An 18,991-nucleotide genomic window follows, 5' to 3' on the forward strand; every position below is an offset into this window, starting at 1 on the left:
GCTAAAGATCCATATCCATGAACACCAACTAGCCACGAAACGACACGACCAGCTATCCTTAGTAGCCACACACACAGATGACAAGCAACATGAGTCTGACTGGGACAACACTACTATTATAGGACAAGCCAAACAGAGAACAGCCAGTGAATTCCTAGAGGCATGGCACTCATCCACAGATTCTATCAACAAACACATTGACCTGGACCCAATATACCGGCCACTGCAGCGGACAGCTGGAATGGACAACCAGAAGCGGCAGAGACAAACAACTATAAATGCCGGAGGAAACATCACAGAAGCGCTTCACAGGAGGCTCCCAAGCACAGAGGATGTCACCTAGACAGGGGATGAAACGTCTGCAACACAAATTCCCAGCTCGGCGAACAGAACCACAAAACGAGCACCTGAGCTACAAATCTTCTCACAACTTTGAATTTCAAATGCTTTTCACATTTAGTATAGTATTCCTGGTAGTTTTGGAATATTGATTAATTTTTCTGTTTTTGTTTGGAATTCATTCGCATCAGCTATGAACATTTTACCAAAAACAACTTTAAAGAATGTTCTCAAATAGAAATGGCCACTAATTGGAAATGTATGAGCACTTAGAGGCTAGTTAATTTGGCAATAAGAAAATCTTGCTGAATATAGGTTTTATAGAATTAAATTTTATAGATTGTGGATACTGTCAACCATTGTGGTTTTTATCTGAACTGGGAGCAATGAGAACAATAACAACAATGAGCAATAATCTTATCAGAAATTTGATTAGAAAATATAAGTGTAATCAGAAAATTACCCAACAAATATCATAATATTTTTATAAGCTGTGCCTCTGGTTTTCTGTTCTATTTCAGAATGCAATGAGAGCTACAGTGGAGAATAATGAATCCAGTACTACTCTCCCTCCTATTAAAGTAATGGTTGCTTTAGGAAACGAAGACCTTACCATTAAAGTAAGTTTGAATTCAGCTCAGACAGTATCAAAGAGACCTGATTAATGTTATTATAAGAGATAATAGTTTGAGATTGATTTAAAAAGTATCACGATGGATGGATGACATTAATCACAATGCTGAAACAGCTGATAGAACAGATTTGTTCAACAGCAAAACTAATTATGGCAAATAATTCAACACATTAGAGACACAAATAAATAGAAGCAGACTGCTATGAAGCCTTTATTCAAAATTGGCATGACAGCAGTCATTGATACCTGCCAACTTTATCGTTCCTTATTCCTTAAATCAATGGTAAAGGGGAAGTACTGAGTGGGATGGATGAACAGTTCATCAACATCATGAGCACCATCCACCCCGATGTCAAGTTCACCTGGACCATCTCAGACACCTCCCTCCCCTTCCTGGACCTCTCTATCTCCATTTCAGGTGACCAACTCAACACGGACATCTACTACAAACCCACTGACTCCCATTGCTACCTGGACTACATCGATTCCCACCTAACCTCCTGTAAAAATACTATGCCTTATTTCTAATTCCTTTGCCTTCGCTGCATCTGCTCCCAGGAGGACCAATTCCACCATAGAACATCCCAGATTGCCTTCTTCTTGAAAGACCGCAATTTCTCCTCCCATGTGGCTGACTGTGCCCTCCAGCGCATCTCCTCCACTTCCCGCATCTCTGCCCTTGAACCCCACCCCTCCAATAACAACAAGGACATAATCCCCCCCCTCCCCGGTCCTCACATTCTACCCCACCAACCGCTGGATACATCGCATCATTCTTTGCCATTTCTGCTACCTACAAACAAATCACACCACCAGGGATATATTTCCCTCCCCACCCCTATTTGTGTTTTGGAAAGACCATTCTCTCTGTGACTCTGTTGTTAGGTCCATGCTCACCTAACCCACCCTCCACTGCTGACACCTTCCCTTGCAACACAAGAAGTGCAAAACCAGTGCCCGCATCTCCACCCTCACCTCTGTCCAAGGCCCCATAGGATCCTTCCACATCTGACAGAGATTTACCTGTATTTCCACACACCTCATCTACTGTGTCTGTGGCTCTCGAAGTGGTCTCCTCTACATTGGGGAAACAGGGTGCCAATTTGTGGAACGTTTCAGAGAACATCTCTGGGACACATGCACCAAGCAACCCCACCACCCTGGCCGAACACCTTAACCACCCGCCTCTCCCACCTTATTCTGTCAAAGACATGCAAGTCTTGGGCTTCCTCCACCGCCAAACTCTAGCTACCCAACTCCTGAAGGAAGGATGCCTCATCTTCCACCTTGAGAGCCTCCAACCACACGGGATCAATGTGAATTTCACCAGTTCCCTTATTTCCCCTGCCTGCCACCTTATCCCTGATCCATCTTTCCAACTTGGCACCGCCCTCTTGAACTGTCTATCTTCTTTCCCACCTATCTGCTCCACCCTCCGTTCCGACCAATCACCTTCACCTTCAATTTATCTTCTGCCCTTCCAAGCGCCACCCCCGTCCCATTTAGCTCTCAGTGCCCTTGGGCCACAAACCTCATTCCTGATGAAGAGCTTATGCTCGAAACATTGATTCTCCTGCTCCTTGGATGCTGCCTGACCGGCTGTGCTTTTCCAGCACCATAATCTTCGACTCTGATCTTCAACATCTGTAGTCCTGGATGAGCATTTAGTCAGGGCCTAACAGTATTTCTAATTTACTTTTTTGACTTAGATTCATAAAATTTCTGATGACACTAGGGAGGGAATTAAAATTGACTGAAGTAACTAAGGAGTTACAGTGCAAGATGGAGTAAATAATCAAGTAGGCAGAACAATTGCAGCTGAAACTTAATGGAAACCAATGCATAGTAGCATTCATGGATTGTTTCTGAATAGTAACTATCTAGAGGTACATATTGCAAATAGTAAAGAAAAATATAATCTTCACCTTACTTTAAATGGCACAAATAGAACAAGGCTAGTAGACCCAGATTTAAGCTAGAGGACAATATAATTTTATAATCATTTCAAATCTAGTATATGGTATTACAGCACAATTATTCATTGCATTTTCTTCAAAATTCATTCTTTTCTCTCAAGATCTTAACAGATTTAGAATAAATAGATTGAAGCCTTTGAATATATAAAGTTAGGAGGAGGAGAAGATAATTTGGCCCCTGAAGCCTGCTGTACCATTTGATGAAATCATGGTTGATCTGATTGTGGCCTCAATTTCATTCTGCCATCTGTGTCCTATAACCCATGACTCCTTTGTCAACCAAACGTTTATCTAACTCAGCCTTGAATGCACTCAGTGGAAAAATTTGCACTGGTCTCTGGGGACAATCATTCTACAGACTAACAGCCCTCTGAGCGAAAATAAGTTCTCCTTATTTTGATTTTGAATGAGAGGCCCCGAATGATTAAACCATGTCTCCTAGTTCTAGACATCCCCACAAGGGAAAAGTCTTCTTAGCCTCCACCTTGTCAAATCACTTCAGGATCTTAAGTATTAAGATATAGTATTAAGTCATAATATAATCAGACAGAATCAACATGGCTTCATCAAGGGGAAATCATGACTGGAAAATTGATCCGGATTCTTTGAAGAGATAACAAGTATGACAAATAAAGAGGAACCAATAATGGAAGCAAATTTGAATCTCTTAAAGTATTCAGTAAGGCTCATATAAGGTTGTATCATAATCTTTTTTAACCCAGGTACAGTGATCAATATATTGAATAAACACAAATAATCTGGTCTTGAAAATACCCTTGAATCATTTATGAGGCAGTTGGATGTTATGAAGGGTGGGATTGGGATCTCTGAATACACAAATCCGTAGGCTAAATGGCCTTCCTTATCCCCATTCTTGTGATTGTATTTGGCAGAATATAATTTTGACTTGTATTCCAATTAAGGAAAAATAGATTTTACTACTTCGTTTTTTATTCTTACTTCTGGGTTTTCTTATGGAACCAGCAGTTATGGTGATCAAAATTACCTTTGCTTTTAGATATCTGACAGGGGTGGTGGCGTCCCTCTCCGTAAAATTGATCGACTGTTCAGTTACATGTATTCCACAGCTCCCAAGCCAGTGGTACAGAATCTCCAAACAGCTCCTCTGGTAAGTAATCCTTATATATAATTACACATAAATCTGCATTGCTGGTTTTATCTTCCACATCCCTCATACATTTTTCTCCTTGTTTCCTTAAAATGTTGATGTTGACTGGAACCTGTGACCCCGACCTCAAATTTACCTGGACTGTCTCAGACTTCTCCCTCTCCATCCTAGACCTCAACGCAGACATTTACTACAAACCGACCGACTCTCACAGCTACCTACATTACACCTCCTCCCACCCTGCCCCCTATAAAAATGCCATCCTGTATTCTCAATTCCTTCACCTCCGCCGCATCTGCTCCCAGGAGGACCAATTCCACTACCAAACAACCCAAATAGCCTTCTTCTTCAAAGACAGCAATTTCCCCTCCAACATGGTCGAAGATGCTCTCCACTGCATCTCCTCCACTTCCCGCACCTCCGCCCTTGAAGCCCACACCTCCAATCGCCACCAGGATTCTCACCTACCACCCCACCAACCTCCGGATACATCGTACCATCCACCGTCATTTCCGCCACCTCCAAACAGACCCCACCACCAAGAATATATTTCCCTCCCCACCCCTATCAGCATTCAGGAGAGACCACTCCCTCCACGACTCCCTCATCAGGTCCACACCCCCCACCAACCCCACCTCCACTCCCGGCACCTTCACCTGCACCTCCACACATATCATTTACTGCATCCGCTGCACCCAATGTGGTCTCCTCTACATTGGGGAGACAGGCCGCCTACTTGCGGAACGTTTCAGGGAACACCTCTGGGACACCCGCATCAACCAACCCAACCGCCCCGTGGCTCAACACTTTAACTCCCCCTCCCACTCCGCCAAGGACATGCAGGTCCTTGGCCTCCTCCATCGCCAGACCATGGCAACACAATGCCTGGAGGAAGAGCGCCTCATCTTCTGCCTAGGAACCCTCCAACCACACGGGATGATGTAGATTTATCCAGCTTCCTCATTTCCCCTCCCCCCACCTTATCTCAGTCCCAACCCCTGGATTCAGCACCGCCCTTTTGACCTGCCATCTTCTTCCCGACCTCTCTGCCCCCACCCCCTCTCCGGCCTATCACCCTCACCCTCACCTCTTTCCACTTATCGTATTCCCAGTGCCCCTCCCCCAAGTTCCCTCCCCGCTACCCTTTATCTCAGCCCGCTTGGCACACCAGCCTCATTCCTGAAGAAGGGCTTATGTCCAAAACGTCGATTCTCCTGCTCCTCGGATGCTGCCCGGCCTGCTGTGTTTTTCCAGCACCACATTTTTCAACAATATATAGATGTCCCCAGTCTTCTTAACCTTACCCATTTTATGCCTGAATATTGAATGCCAGTCTTCAGTTGTGGATGACCCAGTTCTGTTATCATTCAATGCACTGTGCACTCATTTAATTCTTTGTTCCATTAAAATGCACGTATTTCAAATTGCACATATCAGCACATAGGACCGTAAGAATTAGGAACAGAAGTAGATCATTCGGCCCTTGAGCCTGCTGTGCCATTCAACTGTATCATGGTTTGTCCAACAGTCCTCATATAAATTTTCTTACATTTTCCCCATAACCCTTGATTCCCTGACAGATCAATAATTTATCTATTTCAGCCTTAAATAAACACAAGAAATTGGTTCCAACAGCTGTTTGTAGCAAGGAGTTCTACAACTCTGAGAGGAAAAATTCCTCCTCATCTTAGTCTTAACTCGCACCCCTTTATTCAGAGACAATGTCCAAAGCCTCTAGACTCTCCTATGAGCAAAAATGCCTTCTCAGCATTTACCTGTCAAGCCCCTTAGGAATCCTGTGTGTTTCAATGAGATCCTCTCTCATTCTTTTAAACTCCAGTGAGTAGAGTCTCAACCTGCTTAATCCCTCCACATCAGGGATCATTCTTGTGAATTCTCTCAGAACTGCTTGCAATAAGATAAAATCTTCCCCTAAATAAGTGGACCAAAACTGCTAACAATACTTCAAATGTGGCCTCGCCAGCACCTTGTACAGTTGCAGTAAGTTGTCCCCACTCTTACACTGCAATTCTCTTGAAATAAGGATAAACGTTCCATGAGCCTTCCTGATTGCCTGCTGCACCTATGTGCTAGCTTTCTGTGTTTCAAGCACAGCTACCCCAAGTTCATTTTTGTTGTAGCTTTCTCTATTGAAATAATATTCTGTTCTTTTGTTCTGTCTTCCAAAATGAACAATTCCACATTATATTCCATTGTCAACATTTTGCCCACTTAACATAACAATATCTCTGTGCGTACTGTATCCTTTGCACAAACCTGCCTGCCACCTGTTTTTGTGTCGTCTGCAAATTTGGCTACAGTGCATTCGCTTTCTTCCTCCAAGTCATCTACATGTATTGTAAACAGTTCCGCTCCCAGTACTAATCTGTGTGGAACCCGACAAATATTCTGATTTAGGATTTATTCAACATCACCCAGCCATGCAAAGCAAGTCATTTCTAAACTCCCAAGTCTGTAACTTTCCCATACCAAATACGAAAAAGATTACCAGACTTAGGTAAAGTACATAGGCTTTGAGAGATAGAAAACATGGATCAAAACCATGTGTAGTCTGTGGAATTCATGTTGGACTTTCCTACTGAGGCCATTATAGAAGCTAAGTATGGTGGAAACCATGTAACGTTGGAGTTCTAAAAGCAAAACATGTTCAATTGATGGTAAAATAGTTATTATGGAGGAGGTGTCAGATGTAATCTGAGCTTCTCAGGAATGGCAAAGTATTATAAGGAAAATTTTGTAATCTATTGCTCCAAGATCGCTGGCCATCAAAGAGAGTGAGAGTCAGGAAAACAATACTTTTGTAAGAAATTGAAACATTTACATTCAAGAAAATATATAGGTCAATGTTAAAATGGGTTTGAACTTAGCTTGACTCCTGGCATAAAGGGGAGAAAAATCACTTGTTGCAAAACTAAATAAACAAACTTAATTTAAGGAAGTAGGAAAGTAACAAGTAAATTATGATAAAATGAGTACGTTCAAGGCATTATCATAGAATAATGCAGTATAGAAGGAGACCATTTGGCCCATCATCTATATGCCAGCTCTTTGAAAGAGCTATTTAATTAATTTATTTTAATCCCATAAGTATTTTGCTTTCTTTTTATAGTTTATATGTTCAGTGGTGGAAAATACTTCAGGTTTAGCGTTTCTATATATTTGCATGTGCAGAAATGTATGCATTAAGTTATAGAATAGTTCGAAAAATTGTTTCATGAAAGCACATTTCAACATAACTTGTATTCCTAAGAAACCTTTGTATGTTAATTCTCTGAATTGGTAAGTGGGGAAGATGCTTTAGAAACTGGAGAGCTGATCACTGGCTCCAGAGTGCTCTTGCGTGACCTGCAGTGCCAGTGCAAAACTGCCTCAACAGGAGACGAGCTGCCTTCACACCATTGTGCGAAACAACAGTTTGGCCATCGGTCTCTGTGCTCCACTGACAAAACTTAATGCAGTGTACTCCTGTTGAGTGCACCTGGATGTTGCTACACTGAGTACTAGTGGGTTTTTTTTTAATGTAAGAAAAACAAAAGAAATGTGGACACTGGAAATCAGAAACCAAACAGAAATTGTTGGAAAAACTCAGTAGATCTGGGGCAGCATCTGCGGAGACAAATCAGAGTTAACCCTTTTGGGTCCAGTGACCTTCCTTCAGAACCCAGAAGCAGTTTTAACATGCTGGCCAAACAGTTTATCAGTTTTTTACAGGTCATGAGAATACTCCTGAAATGTGGTGAACTGTAAAAAGCCACTACATCTTTTCTGAGGCTGATTTATCCTTTAATCAGTTCCTTGCTGTTTAGTTTGTAGCTGTATTCCAAAAAAATTCTTTGAGGTGTAGAGTCTTTCTGCCATTGGCAGCACAGTGTGACGAACTGGTCTATATATGGTAATTGTTCCTTGTTTGTGTTTTCAAATCCCTACTACTTTTCTCTGATTGTAAAAGTCTCTAAGCATGAATCTAAAAAAAACTGAATAAAGGCATTCTATGTGAATCTAAGAATGCATCTTTTTATGTATCAGTTGTAAGCTGCAGTTGTTTTCTGAGTATTATTGATAGTTTTACTGTAAGCAGACTTTGTGAACACCTAGGACATTTTTGATGGAGTTAGTTTAAAAATTAATCAAGAAAAGTTGAGATCAGCAATGCAGGCCAGAAATTCCATGCTGGCATTTTTGTATTTTTGGTCAGTGGGTTTTTTTATGTCTAGTAGTTTTCTTTATTTCCAGCACTTTATTTTCAAGTACTAATAAGCTACTGAAAACTTTTCAATACTTCTTGCACTTAACACTTTTAAAACTATTAACTCTCATTCAGTGACCATTCAAATCTTTAAGGCATTTTCTGTTTAAACAATGTTGCTTTTGTACGGAGGAAAAAAAAGAAATCATAACCATACAATTTAACATAACTCATAGCACATGTGTACTCAAACTTTCTTGTCAGTGTACTTTCTACTTCGCCACTTATTATCTATAAGACAACTCCCATTTTCCATCATTTTCAATGACCGTTATTAAATGGGCATTTTTAACTTGTCAGAGATATAAGGCTGAACCTTAACTGAGGAAAAAAAGCAAGTGATATAGGTGGGTTGAAGTGTCAGAAATTTGAAGCAAAGTTAGAACAATAATAGAAATTTACAGTATGGAGGAGGGCAATCAACTCATGTTGTACTGGCTCCTGAAAGAGCTATCCAGCTAGTCCCACTCTCATGCCCTATCTCCATAAGCCTTTAAATTAATCACTTTCAAACATACATCTCGCTCTCTTTTGAAGCCTCCTGTGAAATCTGCTTCCAGCACTCTCCCAGGCAGTGCAATTCAAATCCTAACAACTTTCTAAGTAAATAAGTTTCTGCTCATCGCCCTCCTAGCTGTGTTGCTGGTAATCTTGTAATTGAGAACCCTAGTTACTGACACACCAACTAGTGGAAACAGAGTATCCTTCGTTACTCTGTGAAAATTATTCATAATTTTGAACACCTCAATAGGATCACCTCTTAACCTTCTTTGCTCCAAGGGGAATAAGCCCAATTTCTCTAATCCTTTCTGTATATAAAACAGTCATTGCTCGTATCATTCTAATAAATCTCCTCTGCATTCTCTCCAGGGCCTAACAATGTTCCTTAAATAAGATACCCAGAACTGAACGCAAAGCTCCAAATGTGGTCTGACTAATGATTTATAGAGGTGTAGCATCACTTCCTTGCTTTTACACTCTATGCCTTTATTTATAAATTCAAGGATCTGATAAGCCAAGTGGCAAGATGCATATTATGTGAGATTTGTGTGTGTCCCTGCATGCAAAGCAGCCTGACAGAGAGTACAAGTCATAGGTATCCCTGAACTCCAAACTGAAATCATGAACAATTCAACAGTGAAATTCACAACTGATCTTGGAGAAACTGTTTGGGCGAAGTTCACAGCACAGAATCAGATAAGTTAATTGTTTTAAGTGGCCTACATAAAGTCTGTAGTAGTGAGTAGAGTGGGTTCTTTCTTGATTATATGTTTTTTTGAAGTATGTGTCTTGATTAAACTTAAAATATAAGACGTAACTATTAATCTAACCTGGGCAGTGTTTTGTAGAGGAATAAGACGGTGTTATTTTCTGGGTCTGTCAATTGTGAAGGAGCAAAAATGGCCTTTAGTAGAGTGATATGTGTTTATTGTCAGATGTGGGAGTTTAAAGTGAATTTAAGGGTTACTGCGGATTATATCCGCAATAAATACTGTTGGTTGCGAATCTTATCAGATCGAATGGATCGGTTGGAGAGACAGTTAGAAGCAATGAGGAATTTGCAACAGCAACAATATGTGATGGATGGCAGTTATAGGAAGGGGAGGAAGTCTCAGATATAGTCACATAGATGGGTTAACTCTAGGAAGGGTAAGAGAGGTAGGCAGGTAATGCAGATGTGTTCTGTGGCAATACCCATTTCAAGCAAGAATGCTGTTTTGGAAAATGACAGGGGTGATGGATTCTCAGGGGAGTGTAGCACAAACAGCCAAGTTTCTGGAATTGAAACTGAATCTAATGCAACGAGGGGTATGTCGCGTTCCAAGAGATCATTGTGTTAGGGGATTCTCTAGTCCGAGGTACAGACAGACGTTTCTGTGGCCAGCAGCGAAAAATCAGAATGGTGTGCTGCTTTCCTGATGTCTCAGAGAGGGTGCAGAATGTTCTCAAGGGGGAGAGGGACCAGCAAGAGGTCATTGTCCACATTGGAACCAACAACATAAGAAGGGAAAAGGTTGAGATTCTGAAGGTGATTACAGAGAGTTAGGCAGGAATTTAAAAAGGAGGTCCTTGAGAGTAGTAATATCTGGAATACTCCCAGTGCTATGAGCTAGTGAGGGCAGGAATAGGAGGATAGTGCAGATGAATGCATGGCTGAGGAGCTGGTGTATGGGAGAAGGATTCACATTTTTGGATCATTGGAATCTCTTTTGGGGTAGAAGTGATCTGTACAAGAAGGACAGATTGCACCTAAATTAGAAGGGGCATAATATACTGGCAGGGAGATTTGCTAGAGCTGCTTAGGAGGATTTAAACTCATAAGTGGTGGTGGTGGTGGGGGGGTCTTGGGGAGCGGGAGGGGGGTAGGGAGTGCCCAGGGAGATCATGAGGAAAGGGATCAACCTGAGACTGGTACAGTTGAGAACAGAAGAGAATCAAACAGTCAGGGCAGGCTGGGACAAGGTAGGACTAATAAATTAAACTGTATCTATTTCAATGCAAGGGACCTAATGGGGAAGGCAGATGAACATGGGGCATGGTTAGGAACATGGTACTCAGATACTGTAGCAATTACAGAAACATGGCTCAGGGATGGGCTGGACTGGCAGCTTAATGTTCCAGGATACAAATTCTACAGGAAGGATAGAAAGGGAGGCGAGAGAGGAAGGGGAGTGGTGTTTTTGATAAGGGATAGCATTACAGCTGTGATGAGGGAGGATATTCCTGGAAATACATCCAGGGAAGTTATTTGGGTGGAACTGAGAAATAAGAAAGGGATGGTCACCTTATTGGGATTGTATTATAGACCCCCTAATAGTCAGAGGGAAATTGAGAAAAACATTTGTAAGGAGATCTCAGCTATCTGTGAGAATAATAGGGTAGTTATGGGTAGGGGATTTTAACTTTCCAAACATAGACTGGGACTGCCATAGTGTTAAGGGTTTAGATGGAGAGGAATTTCTTAAGTGTATACAAGAACATTTTCTAATTCAGTATGTGGATGTACCTACTAGAAAAGGTGCAAAACTTGACCCACTCTTGGGAAGTAAGGCAGGGCAGGTGACTAAGGTGTCAGTGCAGGAACACTTTGGGGCCAGCGACCATAATTCCATTAGATCTAAAATAGTGATGGAAAAGGATAGACCAGATCTAAAAGTTGAAGTTCTAAATTGGAGAAAGGCTAATTTTGACGGTATTAGGCAAGAACTTTCAAAAGCTGATTGGGGGCAGATATTCGCAGGTAAAGGGACGGCTGGAAAATGGGAAGCCTTCAGGAATGAGATAACGAGAATCCAGAGAAAGTATATTCCTGTTAGGGTGAAAGAAAAGGCTGGTAGGTATAGGGAATGCTGGATGACTAAAGAAATTGATGGTTTGATTAAGAAAAAGAAGAAAGCGTTTGTAAGGTATAGACAAGATAGATCGAGTGAATCCGTAGGAGAATATAAAGGCAGTAGGAGTAGACTTAAGAGGAATATCGGGAGGGCAAAAAGGGGACATGAGATAGCTTTGGCAAATAGAATTAAGGAGAATTCAAAGGGTTTTTACAAATATATTAAGGGCAAAAGGGTAACTAGGGAGAGAATAGGGCCCCTCAAAGATCAGCAAGATGGCCTTTGTGTGGAGTCACAGAAAATGGGGGAGATACTAAATGAGTATTTTGTATCAATATTTACTGTGGAAAAGGACATGAAAGATATAGAATGTAGGGAAATAGATGGTGACACCTTGCAAAATGTCCATATTACAGACAAGTAAGTGCTGGATGCCTTGAAACGCATAAAAGTGGATAAATCCCCAGGACCTTATCAGGTGTACCCTAGAAATCTGTGGGAAGCTAGAGAAGTGATTGCTGGACCTCTTGCTGAGATATTTGTATCATCGATAGGCACAGGTGAGGTGTTGCAAGATAGAAGTTGGCTAACGTGGTGCCACTGTTTAAGAAAGGTGGTAAGGATAAGCCAGGGAACTATAGACCAGTGAGCCTGATGCCAGTGGTGAGCAAGTTATTTGAGGGAATCCTGAGTGACGGGATGTACATGTATTTGGAAAGGCAAGGACTGATTAGGGATAGTCATGTCTCACAAACTTGATAGAGTTTTTTGAAGAAATAACAAAGAGATTGATGAGGGCAGAGCAGTAGATGTGATCTATATGGACTTCAGTAAGGCATTCGACAAGGTAACCCATGGGAGACTGATTAGCAATGTTAGATCTCATGGAATACAGACAGAACGAGCCATTTGGATACAGAACTGGCTCAAAGTTTGTGGGCGGCACAGTGGCACAGTGGTTAGCACTGCTGCCTCACAGTGCCTGAGTCCCGGGTTCAATTCCCGCCTCAGGCGACTGACTGTGTCTGCGTGGGTTTCCTCCGGGTGATCCGGTTTTCTCCCACAGTCCAAAGATGTGTGGGTCAGGTGAATTGGCTATGCTAAATTGCCCATAGTGTTAGGTAAGGGGTTAATGTATGGGTGAGTTGCGCTTCGGCGGGTCGGTGTGGATTTGTAGGGCCGAAGGGCCTGTTTCCACACTGTAAGAAATGTAATCTAATCTAAGTCAAAGGTAGAAGACAGAGGGTGGTGGTGGAAGGTTGTTTTTTAGACTGGAGGCCTGTGACCAGTGGAGTGCCACAAGGATCGGTGCTGGATCCACTACATTTTGTCATTTACACAAATGATTTGGATGTGAGCATAAGAGGTACAGTTAGTAAGTTTGCAGATCACACCAAAGTTGGAGGTGTAGTGGACAGCGAAGAATGTTACCTCAGATTACAATAGGATCTTGACCAGATGAGCCAATGGGCTGAGAAATGGCAGATGGAGTTTGATTCAGATAAATGCAAGGTGCTGCATTTTGGGAAAGCAAATCTTAGCAGGACCTATACATTTAATGGTAAGGTCCTAGGGAGTGTTGCTGAACAAAGAGACCTTGGAGTGCAGGTTCATAGTTCCTTGAAAGTGGGTTGCAGGTAGATAGGATAGTGAAGAAGGCGTTTGGTATGCTTTCTTTTATTGGTCAGAGTATTGAGTACAGGAGTTGGGAGGTCATGTTGCGGCTGTACAGAACATTGGTTAGGCCACTGTTGGAATATTGCATGCAGTTCTGGTCTCCTTCCTATCAGAAATATGTTGTAAAACTTGAAAGAGTTTACGAGGATGTTGCCAGGGTTGGAGGATTTGAACCAAAGGGAGAGGCTGAACAGGCTGGGGCTGTTTTCCTTGGACCATCGGAGGTTGAGGGGTGACCTTATAGAGCTTTACAAAATCATGCAGGGCATGGAGAGGATAAACAGACAAAGTCTTTTCCCTGGGGTTGGGGAGTCCAGAACTAGAGGGCATAGGTTTAGGGCGAGAGGGGAAAGATATAAGAGACCTAAGGGGCAACATCTTCTCACAGAGGGTGGTACGTGTATGGAATGAGCTGCCAGAGGAAGTGGTGGAGGCTGGTACAATTGCAACATTTAAAAGGCATTTCGATGGGTACATGAATAGGAAGGATTCGGAGGGATATGGGCTGGGTGCTGTCAGGTGGGACTAGATAAGGTTGGAATATCTGGTCAGCATGGACGGGTTAGACAGAAGGGTCTGTTTCCATGCTGTCCATCCCCATGACTCTATAACTGGTAGGTGAATTGGTCGGGGACTGATGTCAACTGACAGGGATAAATGGTGGAGGAAGACTTAGAGCATCAAGAATGTTATAATGAAGATAGAGTTGGACGAAGGCCTGGAGAAGGTAACCGCATTGACTTTCATGTTGGGAACTATGCAGTTTAGTTTCTTGAGGAATGAGAGGGGAATTGAAAGCTGTATGGAAATGAGGGAAGTTCAGCTTGTAATGAGATGTAAATGTCTGGAGATAAGGCAGTTGCAGCTCACCAGTTGCGACTCTGGACTCGCCATTTAAACTTTAAGAGAAATATTGAAAAGTATTTTTCTCAATATCAAGATTCTGATCTTTTTGCCTTCTTTTCCCATACTTCATTTCCCACACAGGTCAGGAAGCAGATAATTCTGCCCTGAGACCTGGAACTTGCTGTGTTGAAAACCAGACAATAAATGTGTTCTTCCACAATCAAGTCTGAGAGGTCTTTACTACTAGGGAATCGTCATATCTAAATGTGTTGGTATTTAGTAATAAATTTAAAAGTTGTTTTTTGTAATGTTATAGAAATTTATACTAGCTTGCAGAAAGATACTGTATTTTAAGTGTTTTTATTGGAAGTTGGAAGAATGAACAGCTTTACTTTATCAACAGGCTGGTTTTGGATATGGTCTTCCTATTTCACGCCTCTATGCTAAATATTTTCAAGGAGACCTTAACCTGTACTCAATGGAAGGACATGGTACCGATGCTGTTATTTATTTAAAGGTAATACAAAATATATACGAAGAATGTATAAATATGGAAGATTTATCCATTCCTTCAAATTTCCTATAGAAAATTTAAACACACAGAAAATAATTAATTTTGGCAGAGTATGGTTCATTAAAGAAGTGGAAGATGCTGTCTGTGAAGCCAGAGAAAATGATATTTGATAAGTTTAATTTTGCTTAGAACACAGAACAGTACAGCACAGGAACACAGCTTTTGGCCCATCATGTCTATGTGTCAACCGTGACACTATGGGCCTGCACGTGGTTGGCATCCCTCTGTTCTCTGCCTATGTATTTGTCTGTCTAAATGTGTCTTAAACTTTGCGATTGTACCTGCTTCTATCACCTCCCTGATAGCACATTCCAAACACCTATTACCCTTTGTGTAAAACTTATCTCGCACATGTCCTTTAAACATTACCCTTCTCACCTTCAACTGTGCCCCCTTGTATTTGACATTTTCACTCTATGAAAGACACCCTGACTATCCATCCTATCCATGCCCCTCATTATTTTATATGTTCCTATCAAGTTGCCCCTCAGTTTCTGATGCTGTAGCAAAAACAATCCAATTTTGTTCAACTTCACCTTATAGCTAATACACTTTAATCCTATTAAAAATCCTGGCAAACCTCTCCTGCACTCTCCCCAAAGCCTCCATATCCTTCTTATAGTGTGGCAACCAGGACTGCATCCAATAGTCCAAATGTGGCTTGACCACAATCTTCTGCTGTTGCATATGACTTGCCAACTTTTATACTCAATGCCCCGACTGAGGAAAGCACGCATGTTGAATGCCTTTACCACCTTATCCATTTCTGTTAAACTTGGACCCCAAGATCCCCCTGTATCAATGCTCCCAAGGATCCTGCCAATTACTGTGTATTTTCATCTTGCATTTGACCTTCCAAAATGCATCACCTCACACTTGTCCGGATTAAACTCAATCTGCCATTTCTCCACTCAACTTTCCAACTGCACCCTTTGATACCCTTCCTCACTGTCCACGGCTCCACCAATTTTTGTCATCTGCAAACTTACTAATTAGACCAGTGATATTTTCATTCAAGTTGTTAAAATATATTACAAACAACAGAAGTTCCAGTGCTGATCTTTACAGAATACCACTGGTCACAGATCTCCAGTCAGGAAAACACCCCTCCACATCTGCCCTCTGCCTTCTATGGTCAAGCCGATTTTGTATCCAACTTGCCACTCATCATGGATTCCATGTGATTTGATCTTCTGGACCAGCCTACCATGAGGGACCTTGTTAAAACCCTCGCTAAAATCCTTCAGAAAACATCCACGGCCTTACCCTCATTAATCAGTTTTATATACAGCTCTTCCATGTGTGCAGTAAATTGAAACTGGAAATCGTAAATATGTTGTATCAGATCTTTTTGGTGTGAGTCCTTTTGGTTAGTTTTGAAATTGCGCTGTGAAGTGTGAACTGAAACAGCGCAGTGAGGATAATAAGGTCTGGAACTTCACTGAATAACTGGACTCAATCAATATCTCAATCAATCAGGCAAGACTTCAGAAATGAATGAAGGACAGTGAATTAGAGTCGATGGATTCAATACCAAAATAGATACAGAAAGAGAAACAAAGAACAAAGATTGGCTTTAAGAGAGAAAAATAAACAGAAGGGCAAAATGTTTAAGATATAACATTTTGTAAATCATCTAAAATCGTCATATCCCTTGATTGTTTATTTTCTGGGTGAAAGGGATTGGCAGTAATTAATAGTGATCATGTCATTAATGACATGCTTCCTAGACTTACCTTTCTGTAGCTAAGTGTGCAAATACAGGAAGTTCTGAAAATTTTGCAGGTGTTTTAACATAAGTTATGATCCTCTGCTGACAAAAAGGATCTTTTGTAATGGGAATTCAAATATTTTCAATCAAGTTTCTCACTATCTTTCAGCACAAAACTGTCCCTAAATTTTACATTAATTAACAATGTTGTAGAAACTCCTATCCTGTAGATTAGAAAACATACTGCCTCCCCAGTGCAATACTGAGAGAGTGATTTCTTGTTGGGGGGTACCTCCTTTCAGTTGATACGTAAATAAAGACTTTGTTCATCTCAGTCAGGTAGATGTAAGGATCCCCATGAATTATTTTAAAGACGAACAAGTGGAATCTTCCCTTGTTCCCTGCAGCCAACATTACTCAAATAATCCAGTCATTATCTCATTCCTGTTTGTGAGAACCAGCTGTGTGTAAATGAGCTGCCCATTTCTAACGAATGCATGCTATATTTCAAAGAAATAGTTGTTGGTTTAGTGACAATGTTATGAGTAATCTAGAGATCTAGGCTAGTGCCCTGGAGAGGGAGGATCAAATCCTACCATGGCAGCTGATGGAATTTAAATTCAATTAATATGTCTGAAATTAGATGTTTGACTGAGTAGTAGTGACCATGAAACTAGCATAATTCTTTTAAAAACTCATTTGGTTCACAACTGTCCCTTCCTCCTTTTAAAGAACGAAATCCATCATGTCACATGATCTGAATGACTTGTCACTTCAGACTTATAACAATGGTAGACTCTCAGCTGCCCTCTGAAATGCTTTGATAGTCATTGGTTCAAGGGCTGTCAGAAACTGGTAACAATGCTGGCCTTTTCAGCAATAACGGCAGTCAGACTTTATTTTTTTTAACTTTTACAATTATTTTAATAGGCTTTATCTACTGATTCAGTGGAAAGGTTGCCTGTCTTCAATAAGTCTGCTTGGAAACATTACAAAAGTAGGAATGAAGCAGATGATTGGTGTATTCCCAGCAGTGAACCCAAGAACCTGGCCAAGTTCAATAATCACATTTGAAGAAAAATATTATGAAGAGGAAGATTCAAGCAATGTTCACAATCACACTAATAAAACTACCATGGTATGGAAATGTTGGTGGCATGCTATGAACTGTCCTGACTTGTATGAAACATTAAAATGTGCCTCATATAATTATCATCAGTTAAGTTCATTAATTGACCAGTACTTTCTAGACAAATAGAAACAGCGATTTGTGAAATGCATCCTGTATTTACGGAATGAGTCCGAGGAGGGAGAAATAAGACCAACATATGTAGACATGCAATCCTGTGGCGATATTGTGTTTTCTCTGTGTGTCTGACTAAACTGGAAACTTGCCATTGTGGGAGTTACAAGCTTGAACTAATGCCTGGACTAGAACTAATAGATTTTACAGATGATAATATTTCTCTTTCTTTCAGAATAAGGATTGATCAGTATATGTTTGCTATCCGCAAATTGGCTACAGAGTAAATACATTTCAAAAATCACTCCATTTTCTGTAAACCACTTTGGGACATTCTCAAGTTATGATAAGTGCAATATAAATGCATTTTTTTTTCATTTTGGTGGGGTCAACTTTGCTTTCCTGTAGGTAGTCCTCTGTCACACTTGGCTAGGGCATGACTTTTTTTGAATGAAATAAGAAAAGTGTGATTGAATGAGGGTAAATTAGAGACCTCTGGCATGAAAGGAGTCTTGAAGATGAGATTGTTTTACCACTTTTCCTTTGGTCTTGCATTAGGGCAGCCTAAATGAAAGGCAGAATTAGGGAAACTATCAGCTTATGTCGTTTTCTACCTACAGTTGAATTTAGCTTTTACTTTCATTCTCCTCTTTTGACATGAAACAAAGTATATATGTATGTATTTGTATATGTCTGCTTATTACTGGTTACCAGCGGTGCCTTGTGGATAGTTATAAAGTTATACTAAGCTGTATTCTTAAATGATCTGTGAAAGACTGAACACTAGGTGTCAATCTGCCAGTATATCTTGTATGTAATGGAACAGAGACGTTATGTGCAAATAATGATTGGACTCTACTTATCAAGCCTCTACTGTGAAATTGAAATGTAGTTGACTGCATAAATTTATTATTGTATGTCAAATAAATTTATGATAGCTGTGCATAATTATTGAGATGTGATAATTGAGGTTCAATCAAAATGAATAATCTTCAGGAGAAAAGCACTTACTTGAGTGCTGAAATAAAAATCTCATTTTTGAATATTCAAGTAAGTGGATCTAAACTTTTGTACCCTATTGAAGTGTTAGTTTTCTGCTGGACAACAGCTAGTATTTATCACATGATATTTCAATCTTTAACATACTTAAATCATATTGATTTAAATTACTATGAAGAAAGGAGCCATGCAATCCAAAAACAACCCCGATCACTAATTGGGTTGTCTGGATTTCTTTTCCTACAAATACTTAGGCTATCT

The 18,991-nt window shown here is 40.8% G+C and overlaps 1 protein-coding gene across 2 annotated transcripts in view; it reads left to right on the top strand.

Annotated features, from left to right (window-relative positions):
• The window catches only part of pdk4 (pyruvate dehydrogenase kinase, isozyme 4), a 69,555-nt gene extending 50,834 nt beyond the window's left edge, over positions 1 to 18,721 (top strand). The window contains exons 8-11 of one of the 2 annotated variants that reach the window (XM_060825452.1): positions 861 to 959; positions 3,968 to 4,078; positions 14,607 to 14,720; positions 17,419 to 18,721. In XM_060825452.1, the coding sequence (XP_060681435.1) occupies positions 861 to 959; positions 3,968 to 4,078; positions 14,607 to 14,720; positions 17,419 to 17,562 (468 nt within the window). In that variant the 3' untranslated portion in view covers positions 17,563 to 18,721. The remainder of the gene's footprint in view (positions 1 to 860; positions 960 to 3,967; positions 4,079 to 14,606; positions 14,721 to 17,418) is intronic. The other variant, XM_060825453.1, reaches the window with a different exon arrangement.
• Positions 18,722 to 18,991: the final 270 nt, after the last annotated feature.

This window comes from Hemiscyllium ocellatum, chromosome 5 (assembly GCF_020745735.1).
Source record: "Hemiscyllium ocellatum isolate sHemOce1 chromosome 5, sHemOce1.pat.X.cur, whole genome shotgun sequence".
Lineage (NCBI taxonomy): Eukaryota > Metazoa > Chordata > Chondrichthyes > Orectolobiformes > Hemiscylliidae > Hemiscyllium > Hemiscyllium ocellatum.